Source organism: Cynocephalus volans, chromosome 5 (genome assembly GCF_027409185.1).
Source record: "Cynocephalus volans isolate mCynVol1 chromosome 5, mCynVol1.pri, whole genome shotgun sequence".
NCBI lineage: Eukaryota > Metazoa > Chordata > Mammalia > Dermoptera > Cynocephalidae > Cynocephalus > Cynocephalus volans.
The window spans coordinates 46,242,257-46,266,733 of record NC_084464.1 but is presented as its reverse complement, the minus strand read 5'-3'; the positions used below and the strand labels follow the sequence as shown (position 1 = coordinate 46,266,733).

Genomic DNA, 24,477 nt, shown 5'->3' with positions numbered 1-24,477 from the left:
GTGTGCCTTCCTACAGATATGATATCCTAGAGACACAGATGAGGACTCAACAGCCAAATGAAGAAACACAAGGGAAATCCAGAATGAGGAATATTCTATTAAACAAGAGGGTGGTCCCCATACCAGTCAGCCACACATACGCACAAAAAATAAACAAAAGAGGGTGGGACTGTCAGTGTCTTAAAAAACAAAGAAAGGCTGAGGAACTGCTCTAGATTAAAGGAGACAGAAGAGATAAGTCCAAAAAATACAGTAAATTATTCTAAAGGATCCTGTACAGGAGAGGGGAAAAAAATACTTCAAAGACATTGTTAGATCAATGGACAAAAATGAAATATAGTTGGTAGAATAATTATTGAGTCAAGGTTGTATTTCCTAAGCTTGATAACGGAACCATGATTGTGTCAGAGGATGTACTTAGTAAACACACATTGAAACCTTTATGTAAAGGGCATGATATAAATGATATAAGCAACTTACTCTCAAATGGTTCAGGAAAAAAAACCCTATATATACTCATATATATATATACAAAAATATATATATATTTTATATAAATATATATAGGTAATATATATAAACCTGTATATACTCATATATATATATAGGGGGAGGAGAAATAAAGCAAATGGGGCAAAATGCTAACAACTAACAATAGGTTAATTTGACTAAAATGTAGATACATATTCTTGTACAGTTCTTGCAACTTTAAGTATGAAATCCCCTCAAACCCCAAAGAGCAAGGACAATACGGAACATCTCAGATTATCTTATTCCTGCCCTTGTCTGAAAAACTATTCTAGATGCTATATTTGATTCTGTGCCACGAAGTCTAACCCTTACATTTTCAGTTGGGAAGGAAAGAAATCTTTTCAATTAGTAAACACTAAGGTTTTCATGACAATGTACTAGGCAAGCCTTCAGGATGCTTCTGTCAGATAGAAAAATTGAAGGTAAATCAGGTTTTTTTCTTCTGTTCACCAAATCCATTAGGAACCTAAAAGATATCATCTGACTGAAGCTATGTAACTGAGACACTTAATCATTGGTGGACTTTTTCCATACAGGATGACCAAACTAGCCTGTGGCTCTGTGCAAGCATCCGACTTCTCATGTAGCTATGAATCAAGGGGACTAGCATTCTGACAAACCATTAAAAAGCCCTGGCAGTGGAAATGATGAGCGTTTGGACTCTAAGTGCACTCACAATGGTTTTGGATCTGCCCACAGAAAAGCAAGCAAGCATGTTATCCCACACGTACACCTAATTTCTTCAGTTCTTGATATATAGTAGTGTTCTTGTGTACACCTATACAAATACTCACACTACAGTTCACTCGTATTTTAGAATTAAAACCAGATGTCAAAAGGCATAAATCAATAGCAACAAATATGTTCTACTGTCTTCTTCACAGCCTCTTACAAAGAAAATATATTCGCTGTAATTATAGTTTGCCGTAGGGGTTGATACAAACACAAAAAGAACCTTTGTAGAACTATTTTTTCCTTCCTACTTATGTTCATTGTAGCTAAAGCTTGTTAAACTTTCAAATCATCCTACTGGTTTTCTGAAACTATGTAAAACATTTTCTTCAAAGACTAAAAATGTTTCTAGAATGGAGATTCAACCTTAAAAACACACTTTCGAAAAAGCTTCCTTATGGGGCTGGCCTGTGGCTCACTCGGGAGAGTGTGGTGCTGATAACACCAAGGCCGTGGGTTCCGATCCCATATAGGGATGGCTGGTTGCTCACTGGCTGAGCGTGGTGCTGACAACACCAAGTCAAGGGTTAAGATCCCCTTACCAGTCATCTTTTAAAAAAAAAAAGAAAGAAAGAAAAAGAAAAAGTTTCCTTTTAGGAAGACCTAGGTTGTTACTAAATACATGAGACTATTCTAAACAATAGATAGCTGGATCTGTGCGTACAAAAAAAGAATGCTTCTCACTGAGCCTGACAGAGCCATCTAAACCAGAAACTTGCTGAGTCACGTGTAAAGCTCAGTTGATAGAATTTCCCTTAACAAACTCTTAAGTCTGCAGATTTTAATAACAATCTGAGCTATAAAAGTCAGACATATAAACTATCAATTTCTGAGACATAAGTACTTCTTAAAAAGATGTGACTGAATTAAGAAACTAAAAAGCAACAAGTAGTCCAGTAAAAGGCTCAGACTAGGAAGTTGATTCAGCTTCTACAAAGGCTGAGCATAAAGATCATCTCTGTCAGAATCTCTATTTCTAACCCCTTGTTTACTCAGTAAGGGGGGGGGTTGTTTGTTTTTTCTTTTTTGACTGGCATTATCAGCACCATACTCTAACCAAATGAGCTAACCTGCCAACGCTAAGGTGGCTTATTTGCCTACCCCTCTTGAAGACATTTACAAGTTTCTAGGAAAAGAAGCCATACACAACATTTCCATTTCTAGCTACAAATCTTTTAAAAATTATAGACATACACATAATTATATCCTTGAATAGAACAGATCCTAAGACAGAGCTTTCTAAACATGCCAGGAAGCAAAATCTAGCTTTTCTTAAGGGTTCAGATCCCCATACTGGCCAGCCACCCCCCAAAAAATCCTAGTGTTTCCAAAATGCAAATTTCCTAGGCCCCACTCCAGATCTAGTGAACCACAATCTGGAATCTTTATTTTGAAAAAGCCTCTGTGATTCTGATCATCGGCTAGGTTATAAATTGCAGGTTTAGGGCACCCTCTGCCATAGCATCATTATAACAGTAACCTCAGTTGGCAAGCGTATTTCATTTTGGTTGCTTTTTTAATAGATAATTAGCTCTTCTACCCTCATCCCTGTCCCCCAGTCCCCCATTTAACCTTCATGAGCAACCAAAATTAGCAGTTGCTTATCTGTCCTTGCAAAAACCTTTATGAATACACAGGCAACCATAGATTTTTCCTTTAAAAAAGGATAGCAGTGAACAATGTGGACAAACCAAGGTACAGAAAAAACCAAGGTACAGGGCCGGCCCATGGCTCACTCGGGAGAGTGTGGTGCTGATAATACCAAGGCCACAGGTTCGGATCCCACATAGGGATGGCCAGTTAGCTCACCAGCTGAGCGTGGTGCTGACAATACCAAACTAAGGGTTAAGATCCCCTTACCGGTCATCTTTTAATAAAAAAAAAAGAAAAAAGAAAAAACCAAGGTACAGAACAATATGTATTTTGGATCTCTTTTCCAAGGTACAGAACAATGTGTACTTGGAGCTCTGCTCTTTTCCTATCACTACACAGAACTTCCTTATTCTGTTTTATTATGCATGGTATATGCAACTTTGTGGATGTATCATACTTGAAAAACACCACTCCCTTACCACAGGACATCTATGTTATTTCCAGTCTTTTGCTGCAATACATGATCTCATACACGTCATTTTGTACATGTGCAAGTCTATCTGTAGGATAAATTCCTAGACATAGAAATGCTAGGACAAAGGATACAGATATTGTTAATTCTGATAGTGTCAAAATGCCTTTCCCAGATGTTAAAACAATTTTCACTCTCGCTTGCAATGTGAGTTTAAATTTTACACTGCACTGAATATGAGTAGTGTCAATGGCTTACTTTCTACATGCTTCCTTGAAAATATATTACTTTTACAACCTGGTGATGTAACAAAATAGCATTCTAAAGACAACTTCTATGCCACAAAAAATCTGCGTAATTTTACCATTGCTTTAGAAAATTTTCAGACTATTTGCAGCCAAGAAAGAGAGCAGCTGAGAGAAAAGAGAAGCTGAGGTTAAGGCAATTCTTGCCATTCTTAGCTGACATGCACACAACATGAAGTATTTTCCCCTACTTCAGCATAAAATACTTAAACTTTCCACTTACTACACAAGAGTGTTATGCATGTGAAAAATTAACCAATTGTGCTGTTTATTATTTTAACCAACAAAAGCTGTACAGGTATTAGATTTATGAAAGTCCTGCACAAGCAAACTTTACTAAATAAAGGCAGGATGCCCAATGGAACCCACTCTATAGCTAAGGAAAAAGCATCTTATGCATAGGACATGCTGAGAGAGAAGGAGCTAGCAAAACACAACTAGAATGTTTCATCTTCTTTATAATACACAAAGAATACAGAGGGGAGGAAGAAGCGAACACACTTTTAACTAAAAGTGTTTACAATTTTATTTTCACATTTCACAACACAAATGAAAAATGCACATTTTTTGTCCCACTTCTCCCCTCCAAAACTATTCTTTCTTTAATAGGAAAACGGAGCAAGTCTTCCGTGCCATACTGTTAGAAAACACCCATAGTCACAGCACCATGATCTCTTGATGAAGTACAACAAGTAACTTAAAACTGATATTAAGAAGCCTCCTCTCTATTCTTATCTGTCTGGTCTTGTCATTCCTGGCCGAGTGGGCACCATCATGGGACGGGCAGGAGGTCTCATCATTGGAGGACCAGGCATCATTGGCATGTGACCTCCCATGGGTGGCCTCATTCCAGGAGCTGTAGGACAAAATAAAGAAAAGGAAAAAAGAGAGTCAAAAAATACCATTTATAAGAGTTTGATAGGACTTCAATTAAAAACCAAAAAAGTAGCCCTCCCCCCCTGCAAAATGCTGGAAAAAAGACATACGTGACAGAAGAAATGTAACAAATTCATCACATCTGTAAATTACTTAGACATTCTCAAACAAAAAACAAAAAGGTCAACACAAGAACCATGTAGGAATCATGATCTAATGATAGTAAGGGGGAAACTATTAATAGACCGCTTTCCAGAAATCACCAGGAACACTAGTTCCCTAAACTGACCTTTTTTCTCAAGCAGGGAAATTCACAACTAAGTTACATGTTAGTCAGTCAGCTCTTTTAATCATATATCCACCATATAACCAGGAGCTACTTCATGAATGTACACAGGCACAGAGGACAATCTTACCACTAAGCGTTTGTTCGGAGTTGTAGGAAAGGTGAGCAGGAGGCCCATGCTGAGAACCTGTTAGTAACCATACTTAGCTCAAGTCAAGAAAAATAATAGGCAATAATGTGATTTATAACAATTAGCACACACACAAAAATCTGATTTTTCTAATGCATTTTAGAAACTATTAATGAATTTCTTTAAGTGTCCCATAAATAAACCAGCCAAATAAATGAGCCAGGGAGGGGAAGACAAGCAGAGGGTAGGGAAGGAACACAGGCAGTTTCAATGGAATTGATAAGGTTCTACTTCCTCAACTGGGTGGTAGGTTCATGGATATTCATTTTATTATTATGCCTCTTAATTTTCATGTTACATATATTCTTTTTAAATATCAAATTTTACCTAACTACTGTACTTATTTTTAAGTAATTTTTATTATAGGTCTACAGTAAATGGTTCAAGAGAAAAAGATATTCAAAGTTGAATATAGCCTTATCACAGAAACTGAAACACAAGTATATGCAAAGACACAAAGTCCAACAGATAAAAAATTTTTTAATAATCAATTTCAACAGGAACAGAGAGTAATACTAAACTTCTAAATGCCACATAAAAGCCCATGGTTAACATAACTTGCATTTAAACATTTCTTAGAGGAAACTGATCTAGCCCAAAGATTAAAAACTGGGCACCTGACAACTTGTTTTCCTTGCTCTCCATAGTGGATTTAATTTAGATTAGTTGCCAACATTGGGATTTCATACAGAAGTCTAGATTCTTTTTTTTTTTTTCTTTTTATTATGGAAATATTCAAACATACACAAGTAAAAAAAATATATAATGAACATCCATGTATCCATCATCCAGCTTCAACAATTATCTACGCATGACCAACTTTGTCTATTTATATCCCCCACCCATTCCTATCCCTGCCCAATCCCGAACTACTCAATTATTTTAACACAATTCCCACAATTTTATCATTTTTTCTTGGCTTTAAAAGAAAAAAATTCAGAAGAACTGGCAACACCAAGCCTGCATTCTCAGATGTCAACCATAGGCTGAAGCTGAGTTCTGAAGCCTTTTTTAGATGGGTCTCACATTCCCCAATACACCACATCCCTAGCACCTCTAGGAATTTGAATTTGTGACCCTGACTTAGGAATGTGAACGCCATCAAAGTCATTTTGATTGTGTTTTCGGTTCACACGCCAGTAGGTCAGGACTTCTCTTTATCAATACTCTCATCCCTCAACATGATACACGCATCAGGCGTACTGAATACTTCTGGCTAGGAAGCTACTCTAATACTTTTGCACCTTGTCTTTCCAGCTGAGTTGTAGGCATCAGTCGCCTCTGTTCCCAAATCTGGTTATGTCAGTTGCATGTACTATTCTAATTACATAATTTAACTATTCTGCAAACCAATAAAATATGGGTGTGAAAAGAGAATTGTTTCTATAAAAACCAACTTAATACTTAGAAAGACTCAGGCTAGTCATCCCCCAAAAATGCTCACAAATTTGGCAGTCAAAACAATCATAGAAGATTCGAAATACAATGCATTACAAGGTCTCTAACCACTTCAAAGAAAATGAAACTAAAGTTGGTAGGGCCGGCCCGTGGCTCACTCGGGAGAGTGTGGTGCTGAGAACACCAAGGCCCCGGGTTCGGATCCCATATACGGATGGCCGGTTCGCTCACTGGCTGAGCGTGGTGCTCACAACACCAAGTCAAGGGTTAAGATCCCCTTACCGGTCATCTTTAAAAAAAAAAAAAAAAAAAAAAAAAAGAAACTAAAGTTGGTAGAGGATGTATTATGATTACGGTTTACTGGTTTATACAAGAAAAATATGATGTTCCAATCAGTAGACTCACTTTCTTTTTTTTTTTTTGACTGGTAAGGGGATCGTAACCCTCGGCACGGTGTGGTCTGCACCACGCACAGCCCCATATAGGATCCGAACCTGCGGCCTTGGCGCTATCAGCGCTGCACTCTCCCGAGTGAGCCACGGGGCTGGCCTAGTAGACTCACTTTCAAAGCAAAAGCCCTGCCCATGTAGCACAAAGATTTGCAAATTAATGTACGTACATTAAATTTACATTAAAATGTAAATGTACATTTAAATTAAAATAGAATGTTTGAGGTATATGTTTCTTTCTCTTCCTGAATAAAAAACTAACTTCCAGGCCTAAGGCCTTTTTCATACACTGATTCAGCTTTCTTAATCTTCAAGATTAAAACCGCCTACGGCGGCGGGCCGAGCCCGTGGCGTGCGGCGCTGGGAGCGCAGCGAAGCTCCCGAAGCGGGTTCGGATCCTATATAGGGTTCGGATCCTATATAGGACTGGCCGGTGCACTCACTGGCTGAGCGCCAGTCATGAAAAAGACAAAAAAAAAACCGCCTAGGGCTGGCCCATGGCTCACTCAGGAGAGTGCGGTGCTGATAACACCAAGGCCATGGGTTTGGATCCTATATAGGGATGGCTGGTAAAAAAAAAAAAAAAAAAAAAAAAAAAAAAAGATTAAAACAGCCAGAGGTAACTCTGGTCCAAATCAAAACTGAGAAAATAGGGGCTGGCCAGTTAGCTCAGCTGGTTAAACTGCAGCCTTGTAACACCACAGTCAAGGGTTCAGATCCCCATACAGACCAGCCACCAAAAACAAACAAAAACAAAACAAAAAACTAAGAAAATATATCCACCCTTTCCCTTTCCCCCCAAATGGAACAAGTTCATCTACTCTTCTCTTCATTATAAATGGCCAAAAGTCAGGATAAGGAAAGAAAACGAGGAGGAAAAAAGAAGAAAAACAGAGGCAGCCTTAATCCTGCTTTTAGTAGCACAATGTCATTGGATACCATCCAATTATACTAATAAACCAAATATTTTTTCTTTATCATTAAAGATTAGCCAAATTCAACTTGTTGCAATAATACATTTAGATAACTAATTAAGAATTCCATTTATCTGAAGAACTAAAACAAAATGGAGCATATTAGAAGGAAAGACATTCAAACTTACCAGGTCCCACTGGCATCATCCCAGGAGGAGGAGGGCCCATCATTGGCATCATGGGAGGGCCCCCCATATGGGGTGCTGGCATCATACCAGGGCGAGGAGGCCCCGCTGAAATAAAGAATGAAACCTATGGTTAAGGTATGCTTATAAATTTACATTTTCTCTTTTTAATGAAACTAATAGGGTCTCACGAACTGTTTCAAAACAATAAACCTCTTTTTTTGTTGTTCTTTTTCTTTCTTTTTTCTCTTCTTGAAGCAATAGACCTCTTATGGTTTCCTTTTTATAACAGCAGTTCCGCAAAAATCACATGCCACAAAACTTGAGTTACTTTAAAAAGCAAAAATAAGCCCATCTAGACAGAAGTATAAAACAGAGCTGGCTGGTTAGTTCCATTGGTTAGAGCAAAGCCTCATAACACCAAGGTAACAGGTTTGTAACCCCTGAACCAGCCAGCCACCAAGGGAGAAAAAAAAAAAAAAGTATAAAATTAAGTCAGGTCCCCCAGGTGAAAAAAATTATTTTCTATTTATTTATTTATTTTTGCACTCCCCAACCACCCTCATCAAAAAAATTCTAACAGATTTTAATTTTTTAAAAAGAGGGGGAAAGGGGTCCAGCCCGTGGCTCACTTGGGAGAGTGTGGTGCTGATAACACCAAGGCCATGGGTTAAGATCCCCTTACCAGTCATCTAAAAGATAAAATAAATAAAAAAGAGGGGGAAAGGGGAAGGAGGTTGTACCTTGAACAGAGTCCCTGACAAAAAGCTGATGAATTCAAGTACCTAATTTCAGATCCCCCCCCACACTACCCTTTATTTATTTATTTATTTTTTTGGTGGCTGGCTAACCAGCCAGCACCCCAGATCCTTTTTTTCTTTTTTTTGTCTTTTTGTGACCGGCCGCACCGCACTCAGCCAGTGAGCGCACTGGCCATCCCTATATAGGATCCGAACCCGCAGCAGGAGCACTGCTGCACTCCCAGTGCCGCACTCTCCCGAGTGCGCCACAGGGTCGGCCCCCAGATCCTTTTTAAAAAAATGAAAACTTGGGTTTAAAAGATTCTTTGGGGACTAACCAGTTAGCTCGCTTGGTTAGAGCACAGTGTTTATTACATCAAGGTCAAGAGTTCAGATCCCTATACCAGCCAACCACCAAAAGTAATAATAAAATAAAAAATTCTTTGGAAATAAAAAAACTTATACGCACGGATACTCCTAATATTATCATTTACAACAGCAAAAATTTGGAACAACTTAAATATCCAAAAATAAAAAATGGTGAGGTAAATTATGATAAATTTATACCACAGACTATTCTGCTATTAAAAATAAGGGGCTGGCCAGTTAGCTCAGTTGATTAGAGCACAGTGTTGTAACACCAAAGTCAAGGGTTCTGAGCCAAAGAACTTATGACCTAGTACTCAATCTCCTCCCGTCTGCCATGCAGAAACAATAAACCTTCTCAGAAGAGAGAAGCCCTTGATCCATTCCACTCCCAACTATCCAATTCTTATCTTTCACAAGAGGTATGTATGTGTGTGTATGTGTTGGTGTCAGGTGGATTAGAAAATAGGTGGAAAGATTGAGAAGTGTATCAGCTATTTCAGTCCTCCAGTGTTGTGTTCATAGCAGTAAATAATTTAATGTAGTTAGCATCATCTATTCATGTGTTAACTCATCTAATCACAGGTTCATTCTCAGCTTTCCATTTGAATCTGACTCAGACCCACACTTAGGATGCCACAAATATAATATCCTAGTAACTATGTAATCAAAACTTAACTCTAGGGCTGCCAGTTAGCTCAGTTGGTTACAGCACAGTATTATAACACCAAGGTCAAGGGTTTGGACCCCCATACTGGCCAGCAACCAAAGGGAAAAAAAAAGTTAACTCTACAGTTGTTTGATACCACTAAAATCTTATACCACTAAAGGGTTTTTTATTACTATCTATGTATTCATTCAACAAGCAACCGAAAGCCAACTCTGAGATAACCTAACATAATCAAAGGATAATTTGCCCAGTTACACCCCTTAAAATAAAAACTTTAAACTCACGGAGACTGGGAGGAGGTGGGATCATTGCCCCCGCAGGAGGAGGAGCAGAAAATGGAGTAGGAGGTATCTTTCCTTGTTGAAATGCAGCCGCTTTGGAGAGAAAAAAACAACAATGAATAAGAATTCAAAAACCCATTTACTAAAATAACCACTTTCATTTAAATCTTTAATGGTCCAATTACTTTGCTCAAGCATGTACTCATCTAAAGTTACTATATCATGGCTCTACAGTTTCTAAATCAATTATAGGTCTTCACCAGCTAAAAATGAAATTATTGGTTCACTGATTCAGGTTTTTAAAGCAATTTTTAGTTAGCGTTTCAATGGCTAAATTAACTATGAGAGATTGGAGAGAAATTTCCTACCTAACAATGTCTTTTACTAAAGAGAAGCAGTCATCTTTAATCTGTAGATGTGGTTTATAATTGATTCAAGCCATTCATAGTTTTATTTGAAAAATATCCAATACATGCCCAAAGGCCAGGCTTTATAAAATTTTTATCCTTCCTATATATGCTATTCTGGGTCAAACCATACCATTTTAGTTTACCAGTTTTGAAGTTAATGCACTGAGCTAGGAGATGTGGAAGAAACAAAGATTTCAAAGTAATAATCTGCCCTGAGAGAGATTATGATCTTAAAAAAGTCTAAGACAATCAACTTTAAAATTTTTTTTTTTAGATAATACAATGCACAAGTGAAAAGAAGAAACTGAAGATTATCTATTTTTGGTTTCAGAAAGGAGACAAATAAATATTAAAATAGACACTCACAAAATCTGTTCCTGACCTAATCTCTTCCCAACTCAGTACTATCCGCAGACCATCTCACTCCATCTACCCCACCAGTTCAAATGACGTCAAATTACTCACATCAATCACCGACAATTTATGGGAACAAGATCCAAAAAAAAGAGCTAGGGGCCGTCCTGTGGCTCACTCGGGAGAGTGTGGTGCTGATAACACCAAGGCCACAGGTTCGGATCCCATATAGGGACGGCCGGTTTGCTCACTGGGTAAGTGTGGTGCTGACAACACCAAGTCAAGGGTTAAGATCCCCTTACCGGTCATCTTTAAAAACAAAACAAAACAAAAAAAAGACCTAAAGTGCAGATAATGAACAGCTATTCGTATTCCTCTAAATAAATGCTGTACTCTATAAGGAATTCTATCTCAATAAGGGATTTTCCAATCAAAAAGCACCTCCCACACCCTGTGCAGGAGAACAGTTTATAAAGACTAAGAAGGAGAAGCTAAGCTGCTGGCTCAGTAGCAGACTCAATGTCAACATAATCATAGACATCATGAGGTATGTCCCTGAGGTATGTCCTCTCATCATCATGAGGTATGTCCTCTCATCCAAAAGTCCTCCATTAAAAATGTTCACTCATTTTAAATTCTTTTGCTGCATATGAAACATAACTAGAGAATATACTGCTAAGCTTTTAATGCCAAGAAATTCCTAACATTTTTTCAAATAAAAAAAAATTACATCATAATTTATTTTTCTCAAATAAAATGGGACAATGTCTGAGATTTATTCCATAATAATCCAGGAGGGAAAAAGGGAGTAGAGGAAGGTATAGTGGCTCTCAGCCAGGGGCAATCCCCCTCGCCCCCAAAGGGGACATAGGGCAATGCATTTTTAGTCACAACTGGGGGTTGGTATGCTGCTTAACATTCTACAATGTACAGGACAGATCCCCACAACAAAGAATTATCCAGCCCTAAATGTTAATAGTGCCAAGGTTGACAACCTTGGTATAAACAAGACTACTGCAGCTGGGTAATGGAAAATTGGGGGGGCGAGAAGTAGCAAGAGGTTCATTCATTAAACTTACCCTTCTACTTTATTTGAAATTTTTCATAATAGTTTTGCTTTTTAAAAAAATCACAAAGTCCACATTTGCTTGCTAGCTCTGAGAACAACAAATGATTAAGAAAAGCCATGTTTCAAATACACCAGGATAATCTAAAGGAAAATTGCAACATTTCCTTCTGTCAGTGCCTTGGACCCAACTAGCCAAAAGAACAAAATGTTCCTAATTAACAAAAAGAGTATGGCATGCACAACAGAGGTCCAAAATATATCCAGACTATTTTGTCACATCAGTTAGTTTCTTTTCTTTTTTTTTTTTAAAAGATGACGGGTAAGGGGATCTTAACCCTTGACTTGGTGTTGTCAGCACCACGCTCTCCCGAGTGAGCCACGGGCTGGCCCAGTTAGTTTCTTTTTGACTAGCTCTCTTTCCTAGGACTACAAATAAGAAACCCAAACGAAGTCTCTCAAACTATTTGGAGTGAACCACAAACCTACCCCCAACTTACAACAGAAAAATGCTTCTATATAAATTTGCTACAAAATCTGGTCTATGTCAATAGAGAAATATTAGGCAACTTCATTCTTCTCTGCCCCATGTTCCAGTCTAACCAATACCTGATTGCTCTATCTCTGACTGCTCTATCCTCAATAATTAATATTAATGGGTCCCTACATCCCTGGAAAACCAATGACCTTCCACTTCTTTCATTCAACTTGTCCAAATGCCCTTATTTATCATTCAGAATGAGTTGCTTCTGTGAAAAACAACAGAGAGACAAGAGACAAGAGAGACAGGGACGAGAAAGAATAGGACCATTCTACCACATCAGAATGAGAGACAAACATACTTGTTTTGTCAATCAGGCTCTGAGCCTGCTCTTCCATCCATTTTTGATAGTAGTCTTTCACATTTTCTTTGTGTTTCCTACCACTGCAGTGTGTCTTTCTCACAGATGGCTGTAAAACAAAAACGTCATATTAGACACAAAAACAAATTTCCAAAACTAGAAATTTTATAAAGCTTTATCTTTATATAGGTAGCCTGGCTTGCTTTAGCTGGCTGTTAAAGCATCACCTATAAACATTATTCAGCAACATACTGTGTTAATTTATTTACTACATTTATTATCTAGACTGGGGTCAGCAAACTATGGCCCATAGGCCAGCCACCTGTTTTTGTAAAAAAAAAAAAAAAAAAGAAAGAAAAAAAAAGTACTGAAACGCAGCCATAGTCATTCATTTATATATTGTCTATGGTTTCTCTCTACAATGGTAGAGGTGAGTAATGTAGGCAAAGACTATGTGTTCACAAACCTAAAATAATTACAATCTAGCACTTTAAGAAAAAGTTTACAAACTCCTGATCTAGACCACGGTGTCATTTTAATGCCCTATCTTAGATTATTCCATGGCAAAATAATATAGCTTATACATTTAAATAACACTGCCTATGAGAATATATTCTTTTAAATGACTATGGGTCCAGAGTATATACTCTATACAAATCACCTACAGATTTTTGTCTCTAGCCTACTAGTCCTTTTGTTCTTTAACAGTTTTATTAAGGTATAATTGACATACAATAAACTCCAAGTTTAACCTTTATTTTTTTTAAGTTACCATTTACTGAACACTTACTACATGCCAGGCACTATGCTATGTACTTAACAAGCAGTCTCAATTATTCTTCGTAAAAATCACATGTGCATGGTACAGTGTTCTTGTCCCCTACCCCCACCCCCCTTTTTTTTTTTGGTGGCTGGCCAGTACAGGGATCAAAACCCTTGACCTTGGTGTTATCAGCACCATGCGGTAACCAACTGAACTAATCAGCCAGCCCCCGTGCAACTCAGAAAGAAAAAACCACTGATATATGCAGCATGACGAATGAATCTCAAAAATATACTGGGCTAGCTGGTTAGCTCAGCTGGTTAGAGCACAGTGGTATAACACCAAAGAGTATATACTGCAAGATTCCATTCATAAGAAGTTTAAAAACCAGTAACACTAATCTTTAGTAATAAAAACCAGATCAGATGAGGCCAGGAGAGGTGCAGGGGACAAACAGCAAAGGAGCACAGGGAACTTTCTGGGGTGATGGAAATATTTTGTATCTTGATGTACATATACATCAAGCTGTACTCATTTGACAAGTCATCAAACTGTACCCTTAAAATGTATGCATTTAATTGAATGTAAATTATAATTCAATAAAATTGGTGAAAAAAATCACAAAGTTGTTGTCTTCTATTTACACTTAAATTACATTTTACCTCAAAACACATAGCTGAAAGTGATAAGCCAAGGCCTGGAATCCAGATCTCATTCAGACACTCCTCATAGCTGCCCAACTACCTCACTACTGGTATACTCGTTCACTGTTCATGACTGCTTCAGTGGCAGCAGATATGACTAATGTCAATTGAGCAGATACTGTCTTTTCAGAGTCTGCATTTCAAAATATTGCTCCCTGCCTCCCAAACCACTTAGACTAACACAACAATGATATGTTAAGCCTAATAATAAAATCATGACCAAGAACCAAGCAAAGCCCAAAAGCTGTACCACCAAATGTTTTATACATTCCAAAGACTACTACAGGGAACTGCTACAATCGTCTTGAAATTTTCTATTCTTTCAAGATACCATTTTAGAATGACAATATTTATTACAAGGTTCCTGACATTTCCCATAATCCAATTCACAGAGAATTCACACAGAGACACAATTCTCTGAATTCTGGCATTAGCAAGATGAGTGGGTATATAAAAATATAACGTCAAAAACCTGCAGAAAGGCATAGGCCCCGTGCTAACAATTTCGGAAAACTATGGCTAGGGGCTTTACTGAGACAGGGGGTTAGGGACCAAAAAAAAAAAAAAAAAAAAAAAAAAAAAAAGACTGGGAAGCCTGGCTGGTTAGCTCGGTTGGTTAGCCAGCCACCAAAAAAAAAAAAAAAAAAGGGACTGGAGATCTACAGGCAAGGACTCACTAGCTACTAATAACACCACCAGCTCATTGGAAATTGAAGGAATCTCCTCCAGGACAATCTATTATAACATTCAGAACTATTATTTTTTCAAGGGGAACCACTCTATTGACATGTTCCACATATCTATTAATGTTGAACTACATCTGACCATGAGTTAGAAAGAATTCCAAATGAAGTGACAACAAGGAAATTATTGGCTAGTTTCTTACAGCTACTGTCCAAGATGATAAAGAGTTCTGATTTAGTCAGACTTTTGCAGAGGCAGCAAAGTATACAGCTGCCGTTCTCAAGGTATAGTTCACAGACAGATACCTAAGGGGTATTCAGGGGTCTCAGATCTGCAAGGTCAAAGTGTTTTCATAATAATACTAAGACATTACTTTCCCTTTTTCACTGTATTGACATTTACACTGATGATGCTAAACTCCTGGCACTTTAAAATAAATCAAGGTAGTGGCATCCTAATGTATTAGTGGATCACTGTATCCTTCAATGTCATGCACTCACAGAAGAAAAAAAAAAGCCAGTTTCACTAACACTGTCCTCAATGAAACAGTAAAGTTACTAATTTTGTTAAATCTCAACCCTTGAGTTCATATCTTTCTAATATTCTGGGTGACAAAATGGAAAGAATGAAAGCACTTCTGCTGCATGTCAAAATATGATGCTATTTCAAGGAAAAGCAGGCATACAATTATTCAAGCTGTGAGCTTCTTTGATAGAACACCGTTTTTATTTGAAAGAATGAATGAGAAACAAACTAGATATCCAAACTTCTCAAAAATGAAATGAATAAAGTGAGTTTATCACTTCAAGGAAAGCAATTTATAGTATTTGTTGCCAATAAGATTTGAGCTTCAAGCAAAACTCAGAATTCTAGAAAATCTCATCTGACACCATAAGCTTGATAGCTTCCCAATACTTAATGCCAGTTCTGATTAGATTGTGACATTAATGAACGTGAATTTTAAGATTATATAATCAAATGTGTTTGCTCTTGAAAACCTGTATAACTCAGTGAACCAATATCTTCCAAATGACCAATGCATGCTAGAAAATCATGCATGGTAAGGGGCTGGCCGCTCAGATGGTTAGAGTTCAGTGTTATAACACCAAAGTCAAGGGTTCGAATCCCCATACCTGCCAGCTGCCAAAATGTTACATGTTACATTATACATAAAAATCATTATTGTTACTTTTGTGTGTGTTTTGTTCTTTTCTTTTTTTAAAATATCTTTTTGGGTTTTTTAGTTTGTTTTTTATTTTTTTTTTAATCATTGTTACTTTTAGATGAATTAGTAAATATTTCTTAAATTTTTAAACTTTCTTTTTTTTCTTTTGGTGGCTGGCCAGTATGGGGATACGAACCCATGACATTGGTGTTATAAGGCTGTGCTCTAACAAGCTAAGCTAACCAGCCAGCCATAACTTTTAATTTCAAATACAGCAAATATAGATTCAATCCACATAACCCAATTTTTAAAAAATATACAACCCAATCATTTTTAAGAGTGTAAAGGAGCCCTAAAACCAAAAAGTTTGAGAACCGCTGGTACAGAAGCTCTGGAGTTAGACTGCACAGGCTCACTTTCCAGCTCTATACAATTTACTGGTTTTGTGACATCCAGTCATTTACCACAGTCTGCCTCAGTTTCCTCCTTGGTAAAGGGGAGATAATGAAAGTACTAACCTCATAGGATTATGAACATTAAACAAAATATGGGTGAAACATTTAGAACACTGCCTGATACAATAAACCATTCAATCTTAATTGCTATTATTATTTGTTAAGTAGTTTTTTTTATTTGTCTTTTTCGTGGCCGGCACTCAGGATCCGAACCCGTGGCCTTGGTGTTATCAGCACCGCACACTCCCGAGTGAGCCACGGGCCAGCCCTTCTTTTTTCTTTTAATTTTCTTTTTTTCTCCTGGGATTTTTAACTTATGTAATTTTCTTTCACCTTTAAACTTGCTAAAGCTTTATTATTTTGGGTCTCCAATAAAAACAATGCCAGAAGACCAATTCTTCCAAATATCCTCAAATTATGAAGACATTTGCAGGAAGGGTGGAAAAATAAACACCCCCAATTATTTTATCCAAACAGTAGGCCTTAAAGCAGGCAGAAAAGCATAAACTTGCAACCTAAAAAGAGTCTTATTTAATTACACATAAGGCTTTTTGAAACTGAAAAGATACGCCACTTACAGAGTCATGGGTGAGGTATGTATCGCAGTAGTCACAATAAAACCTGAAAAGAGTTGGAAGAGAAAAGATGACAACCAGTTAAGAAACGTCCATCCACGGAAGCGCTGTAAAAAACAAACAAAAAATCCAACCTACTCACGATTCGAACGGGTCAAAGTGTCCTGACATAAACCAAGTTTTTTTGTCGTCGCCTTAAGCAGGGTCGGCCTCCACACGTCCGGTCTGTCTCCCTCCCCCATTGCCCCCAGATCCTCTCCTTTCCCTCCAGACTTCAAGGACCAGAACCCGCTCTCCGCTCCCCCACGGGACCACAACTAGTGACAGCGACCACCCTCAGATTTCAGGCCCCCACTCACTTGGGCATGTTGCTCTGCAGGCCGTTGTCCACTCCGTTCTGCACCGCCAGGAAATGACACACACAATAAGCGCCGACGCCGCGGAACTGACGAGCTAACCGCGACGAAACCAGAAGCCCCAGAAGGAGAGGCGGGGCTTTTCCTTTTCTTCCTCTCTCCTATAGGAGGGCGGAGGGGAGTATTAAGGGTCCCTACGAGGTTCAAACCACGCTCATTTAATCTTGATTCCTGATGCTTCCGGAAGCGCGTTATTCATTCTTTAGCCAAATATCTAATGATACCTGCTGTGTGCCGGACGCTGCTGTAAATACTGAGAAAACAGCAGTGAAGAAAACAGACAAAAATCCTTGTCATGAAGTTGACATTCTAGTGGGGTTAAAACATGATAAAATCAATATGTAGTAGCTCAGATGGAGCAAAGAGCTATGCGGGGGCAATGAAGCAGGGAAAAGGAGCGTTACACTTTAAAGAATACAGAGAAAGCTTGCTGAAAAGGTGACAACTCAGAAATGATAGGTTTCTTAAAGCAATAAAGCCAACTGCAAGCTTTACATATCGTGTCCCCCCCCCCCCCCCGCCACACACACACTATTAAAATTTCCTATCTTTTGAGTCTCATTAACCTCAGGAGTTAGTAGAATCCCCAGTTTCAAATTCCATCTCCTTGCTTCCCAGCTGTTCTACTTGAGAAAATTATTTAATCTTTCTGATCCTCAGTTTCCTCACCTGAAAAGTATGGGTAATAATTCTTATTTGTGGGATTTAAGGAAGAATTAAATGTGAAAATGCTTGTAAAGTGTTTAGTGCAACGTCTGTAGATACTAAGCTCTCCAGAAATAGTAGTTATTACTTAGGGATAAATTGATAGAAGTACGCTGTCCACAGATAAAACCCCTTCTAGCAACAATGTCAGACTTCCACCCTGTGATCTATCAGACTCCAAAATGGCCAGCCTTTTTATTTTAGAAAATGGAAATAAGTGTTAGGAACTGAGGAGGGGGAGATTTTTCGTTCTTCTGCCCCATATTCTCTGATGATGGAGTTGCAACAAATAATAATAATAATTGCTACTTCATTTGAATGTTTACTATGTCCTAGGCACTTTAAATTCATTAATTTATTTAGGGCCAGTGGGTGGCTCACTTGGGAGAGTGTGGTGCTGACAACACCAAGTCAAGAGTTAAGATCCCCTTACCGGTCATCTTTTTAAAAAAAATAAATAATAAATAAATAAATAAATTCATTAATTTATTTAATTCATTCACCTTTCAGATGAGGAACCTGAACTTTAATAAGGTTAAGTAACACAAAGATTACGTCCTGGTCCTAAGAGAAAAGTTAACTGTGCAATGAAGTTATCAGGTTCTTACCACCCTAATAGTAGGTGGTAAATCTTAGCATTATTTTTTTTTATTGTTTTTATTTTTATTTATTTATTTATTTATTCATTCATTCATTCATTCATTTATTTATTATAAATAAAAAATACACTCTCCCAAATGAGCCATGGGCCAGCCCTAAATTTTAGCATTATTAATGACTTAGACACAAACAGATATTACGAGATGCCAGCATTAAATAGACATTATCAGCAGTGATATATTCTTTTTTTTTTTTTTTTTGGTGGTTGGTTGGTACAGGGATCTGAATGTGGGGCCTTGGTATTACAAGGCTGTGCTCTAACCAACTGAGCTAACCAGCCAGCCTTGTGATATATTCTTACTAAAAATATTTAACTTGGATCTAATTACGTTTACACGATAGGCTAGAGGATCAAGCTAGAGGAAAACAAAAGGTAGCAAACAAATTCAGAAGGTGGGACATTGTATAGGACAACTGGCTTCTTTCCCTAATCAAATCAAGATAAGGTGTTCTAGACTAGAATATTTTTAAGAGACATAACAACCAGATGTAGTGTATGGTCCAGAGTTAGATCCTAGTTTAGACAAACCAGCTATAAATAACATTTTGGAGAAAATGTCTGGACCTCAATGTTACAGCTCTGGAAAACCTTTGTCCAGGCACCCCAAGCTGATTTTCCTCAAGAAGATGAATTCATCATTATGTTTTGATATTTTCCTGATTTCCCTCTGTGCTGAACCTAGCCTGTTTTGCCTTTAAGTTTATTCTTCACCTTTCCCCTGCTCTTTTTAGGATGGCAGTGGAGGACTGACTCCATGAAGGCTACATGGCCTGGGCTCCTGTGCTGGCTGGCTTCCAGGTTGAATTGCTGGACTCCATCAATGGGATGCATTTGCTGGAGATTGGAGGGGTCAAAAAAAAAAAAAAAAAGCCAGAGTAACCCCTACCCCCAGCCCACCCCCAAGCTGTAGTATCTATCCTACTCCAACCCTCAAAATCAGGCTGTGTCCTCTGACCTACCCGGCAAACTACAAACTTCTAGCAAAAGATCCTAGCCCCTGGCCTCTGGTAACACCTTGTCCTCCTTCTGTTCTTCCACTGTAATGGGTGACAGCAGATTCTGGCTATCATTCAACTTTGGGCTATTTCACTATTCTGTTTGGCTTTTTATCTCTACCAACATCTATATAAACCAATTCTCTGGATTAAATTCGCTCTGTTTTAAATACTTAGAGTGGTTTCTGTATTCCAGGTTGGATTCTGACTTACATACAAGAATTCTCACATCCACATTCCAAAGGGTATCTCCCCCATGATCTGCCCATGGGCCTTATTATCTTTTGTTTTATTTTGTTTTATTTTGTTTTGGTGACTGGCTGGTATAGGGATCTGAACCCTTGTCCTTGGTGTTACAAAAAGCTCTAATCAACTAAGCTAACCAGACAGCCCCCCTATTTTTAAAATAGTGTTTTCACACTTTTCCTTTGAGTGTCCCAGGCAACTGAAAGAGTTTGTTACCCTCATTCTCCTAGGTCTAGGATCAAAATTCCAAGTGTCCACCTGAGCTTGAAATGCCTTTGATCTCCCGCATGGTATCTTAAAAACCCACAATGTTTATAATCTACTCCATAACACATCTATGTTTTTCAGTTTTTCTCAAGGTATTTTACACTTAAAATGGATTTTATTTATTTTTGAATAAGTAGTACATACACATGGCTCAAAATTAGAAAAGAACAAAAGAGTGTGTTCCCCAGCTTCACTCTTGTTCCCGGTTTCTTGCATATTCTTAGAGATAGATTACATATACATAAACAAAAACATGTTTCCTGGTTCTTTTTTTTATGGCTGGCTGGTACAGGGATTGAACCCTGGACCTTGGTGTCATCAGCACCACACTAACCAACTGATCTAACCAGCCAGGCCTCCTGGTTCTATTTTCCAGATGTGTAATTGTATTAGTCCATTTCTGTTGCTTATAACAGAAATACCTGAAACTGGGTAATTTATAAAGAAACAGAATTTATTTCCTAAAGTTTTGGAGGCTGGAAAGCCCAACGTTGAGGGGATGCATCTGGTGAGGGCCTTCTTCCTGGTGGGGACTCTGAAGAGTCTGTTGGCAAAGCAGGGTATCACATGTTGGGGAGGGGGAAGAGCACCCTAACATGCTCCTTTCTCTCCTCATTATAACACCAAGGCCAAAGACTTGGATCCCCATAATGGCCAGCCACCAAAAAAAAAGAAAAAAGCCACCAGTCTGCTCCCATGGTAACACATTCATCCATTAACCCATTAATCTGTGAATAGATTAATCCATTCATATGTGCATAGCCCTTATGATCCAATCATCTCTTAAAGGCCTCACCTTTCAAATATCATAGTCAGATTTCCTACCCTCTTACTGTTACAATGGGGATCAAGCTTTAATATGAGTTAGGGGGAAACATTCAAATTACAGCAATGCTGTAGTGCATAGTTAATTCACACACACACAAACATGTTTATAGGATAAAGTTCTAGAAGTGAAATTGCTGGGTTGAAGAGCTTCGCATTTGTAATTTTGAAAAATACTGCACTAATTGCCCTCCATTGTGGTTGTATTTGAAAGTGCTTTTTTATCTTTTCAGTTTGATAGGTTAAAAATGGTATTGTTTTATAATTTTAATTTTTGTTTTTCTTTTTTTTTTCTTTTTTCTTTTCTTTTTTTTTTTAATAAAGATGACCGGTAAGGGGATCTCAACCCTTGGCTTGGTGTTGTCAGCACCACGCTCAGCCAGTGAGCAAACCGGCCATCCCTATATAGGATCCGAACCCGTGGCCTTGGTGTTATCAGCACCGCACTCTACCAAGTGAGCCACGGGCCGGCCTATTTTTGTTTTTCTTATGAATAAAGTTGAGCATATTTTCATATGTTTGAGAACGTTAAAAAGGGGGCTGGCGGGTTAGCTCACTTTGTTAGAGAACAGTGCTGATAACACCAGGGTCCAGGGTTTGATCCATGTACTGGCCAGCCACAAAAAAATTTTTTTAAGAGAGTCTATAGAGCCTTCTATGTAGACTGTTTTTTCATATCCTTGACTATTATATTTTTTAATTCTCTCACATTTTTTTCTAATTATTTTACTAGTTCTTTTTATTTTTTTTAAAGATGACCAGTAAGGGGATCTTAACCCTTGACTTGGTGTTGTCAGCACCACACTCTCCCAAGTGAGCTAACTGGCCATCCCTATATAGGGATCCGAACCCATGGCCTTGGTGTTATCAGCATCATACTCTCCCAAGTGAACCATGGGCTAGCCCCAAATTTATTTTACTTTCCTTTTTTTATATTTATATCTTTTATCTCTCTGGAATTTATTTTAAAGGAAGGAATAGAAATAGGGATCTGATCTAATTTTTCTTTTCACAAACAGCAATCCCGTGATCCTAGCACCAGTTATTGAATAATCTATCATTTTTTATACTAATTTGAAATGCTAATTTTATCCTATATTCTATTCTATAGAATATAGTCTATATTGTATTCCTCTGTATATTCTATTTCAAATCTGGGCTTTCTAGTCTATTTTACTGGTCTATTAATGTGACTCTACCAATTGTTTTAATTATTATAGTTCATATCTCCTCTGTGGTTATTTTATATAAAAATACCTCAAGTTACCCAGTTGAATTACTTAACTTTATCCCTTCCTAAAAAATATCTTCCAGAAGAATTGACTCATGTATTATGTTTGTTGTACAGGTTTTGCACATCAGCTCTACTACTGTTGTGTATCTCTATAAGGAAGAGATGCCCAATTAAACTTGAATTTCAGATAAACAACCAATAACTTTTGGTATAAGCATGTCCCATGCAATTTTTTTTCCCCTCAATCTGGAAACCTTACATAGTGTACTGTATTAAAAAGAATTCTTCGGGCTGGCCCATGGCTCACTCTGGAGAGCGCGGTGCTGGTAACAGAAAAGCCACAGGTTTGGATCCTATATAGGGATAGCTGGTTCGCTCACTGGCTGAGCGTGGTGCTGACAACACCAAGCCAAGGGTTAAGATCCCCTCACCGGTCATCTTAAAAATAAAAATAAAAAAGAATTCTTGGCTGGCCGGTTAGCTAAGTTGGTAAGAGCATGGTGTTGTTAACACCAAGGTCAAGGGTTCAGATTCCCATACTGGCCAGCACCAAAGAAAAAAAAAGATTAAAAAAATTCTTAAAAGGAAAAAAACAAACAAAAATAATTTCTTTAGTTGTGTGTAACAAAACCAAACTTAAACTAGCTTAGGCACATGGGAAATACAGAAGCTCAGAAAGCTGAGACATCATAGGGTAGATTTATCCTCAGATACAATTGACCAAGGGCCTCAAAAAATGTCATTTGGTCTCTTTCTCTCTCCATCTCTCATCTCTGCTTGTCTACTTCACTTTCACATTGGCCTCATCCACTCACGTCGCAGCCTGGCTTCCTCCACACACCCAGGTAAGACAGCATCGAATATCTCCAAACTTTCCTACTAGCATATAATGCCAAAAGCCAGGGAGAGGCCTGAATGGCCAGGCTTAGGTCAAGAGTCCTCCCTATTTGGGGATGGGTGGGAAATTGTGATTAACAATCCCACTTAAACCTAAGAGAGTGAGGGAAGAGTATCCAAAACTTGGGGGAGCACTGTTGTCAAAGAGAAAGTACAGAAAAGTGTCCTGGGCCAGAAATGACATGTACAGCTGTCAACATTGGTCATACCTAACCCAGTTTGCAAAACTCAAAGAAGATGCCAGTTTAAGGTGGTAATTTCCATTGTCACCACCAGAGGACTTTGGTTCTTAGTTTGTTAACCTACACCTTCCCTCAACTCTCCCATATCTTTCCCCAATGCTAAGGCGCAGAAAGTAATACTTGATTATCCAACACTTACTCAACAAATATTTACTGAACATCCACTTGGGGTTCAGGTCTGTGTTGGCCATCATCAGTGAAAATGAATAACACACTGTGCCCACCATCAAGTTTAGTGTGGGAGATAAGCATTTAAACAAAGAATTGTAGCATTATTTGGTAAAGACTATGATGAGACGACTTTATCAAGAGGCAGTATCATGTAGTAGTAATGAGCACAGCTTCTGGATCCAGACTGCCTGTTATGTGTCAAATGTGTCCCCCCAAATTTCATGTATTAGAGATTTGGTCTTCCCTGTAACAGTGTTAAGAGGGTGGGAAATCCAATTATGCTTTTTGAAAGGTGAGGCCTTTGACAGATGGTTAGATTCCAAGGATCATGCCCTAGTGAATGGATTGATCCATTCATGGAAAAATGGGTTGATGGTTTAATGGGTGCTCATGGGCATGGTTCTTATGGCTTTAAAAGGACAGTGAGTAGGAAGGTTAATTCACTTTTGCTCAGCCCATTTCTCTTACCATGTGATGCCCAGAGTTGCTATAGAGAAACTTTACCAGGAAGAAGGTCTTCACCAGATGTGTTCACTGGACCTTGGACTTCCTAGCCTCCAAAACTGTAAGAAATAAACTTTATTTTCTTTATACATTACCCAGTTTCAGGTATTCTGTTGTAAGCAACAGAAAATTGACTAATACACTGGCAGTGTTTGAATGCCAGTACCACCACAAGCTATTCTTGGAGAAGTTGCTTAATCTCTTTGTGTCTCAGCATCCCCATCTGTAAAGTAGAGTATATTTAATACTACCAACTTTATAAGGTCATGACTGTGAGGGCTGATTAAGATAATTCTCATAAAGCACTT

The 24,477-nt window shown here is 38.1% G+C and overlaps 1 protein-coding gene across 1 annotated transcript; it reads right to left on the bottom strand.

Annotated features, from left to right (window-relative positions):
- Positions 1-4,144: 4,144 nt before the first annotated feature.
- SNRPC (small nuclear ribonucleoprotein polypeptide C) lies at positions 4,145-17,472 on the bottom strand. The gene is made up of 6 exons (XM_063097977.1): positions 17,366-17,472; positions 17,010-17,052; positions 12,661-12,769; positions 9,992-10,081; positions 7,935-8,039; positions 4,145-4,489 (listed from the first exon to the last, which is right to left on the bottom strand). The coding sequence occupies exons 1-6, from the start codon at positions 17,371-17,373 to the stop codon at positions 4,365-4,367; spliced, it is 480 nt and encodes a 159-aa protein (XP_062954047.1). The 5' UTR covers positions 17,374-17,472; the 3' UTR covers positions 4,145-4,364.
- Between the last annotated feature and the right edge of the window lie 7,005 nt (positions 17,473-24,477).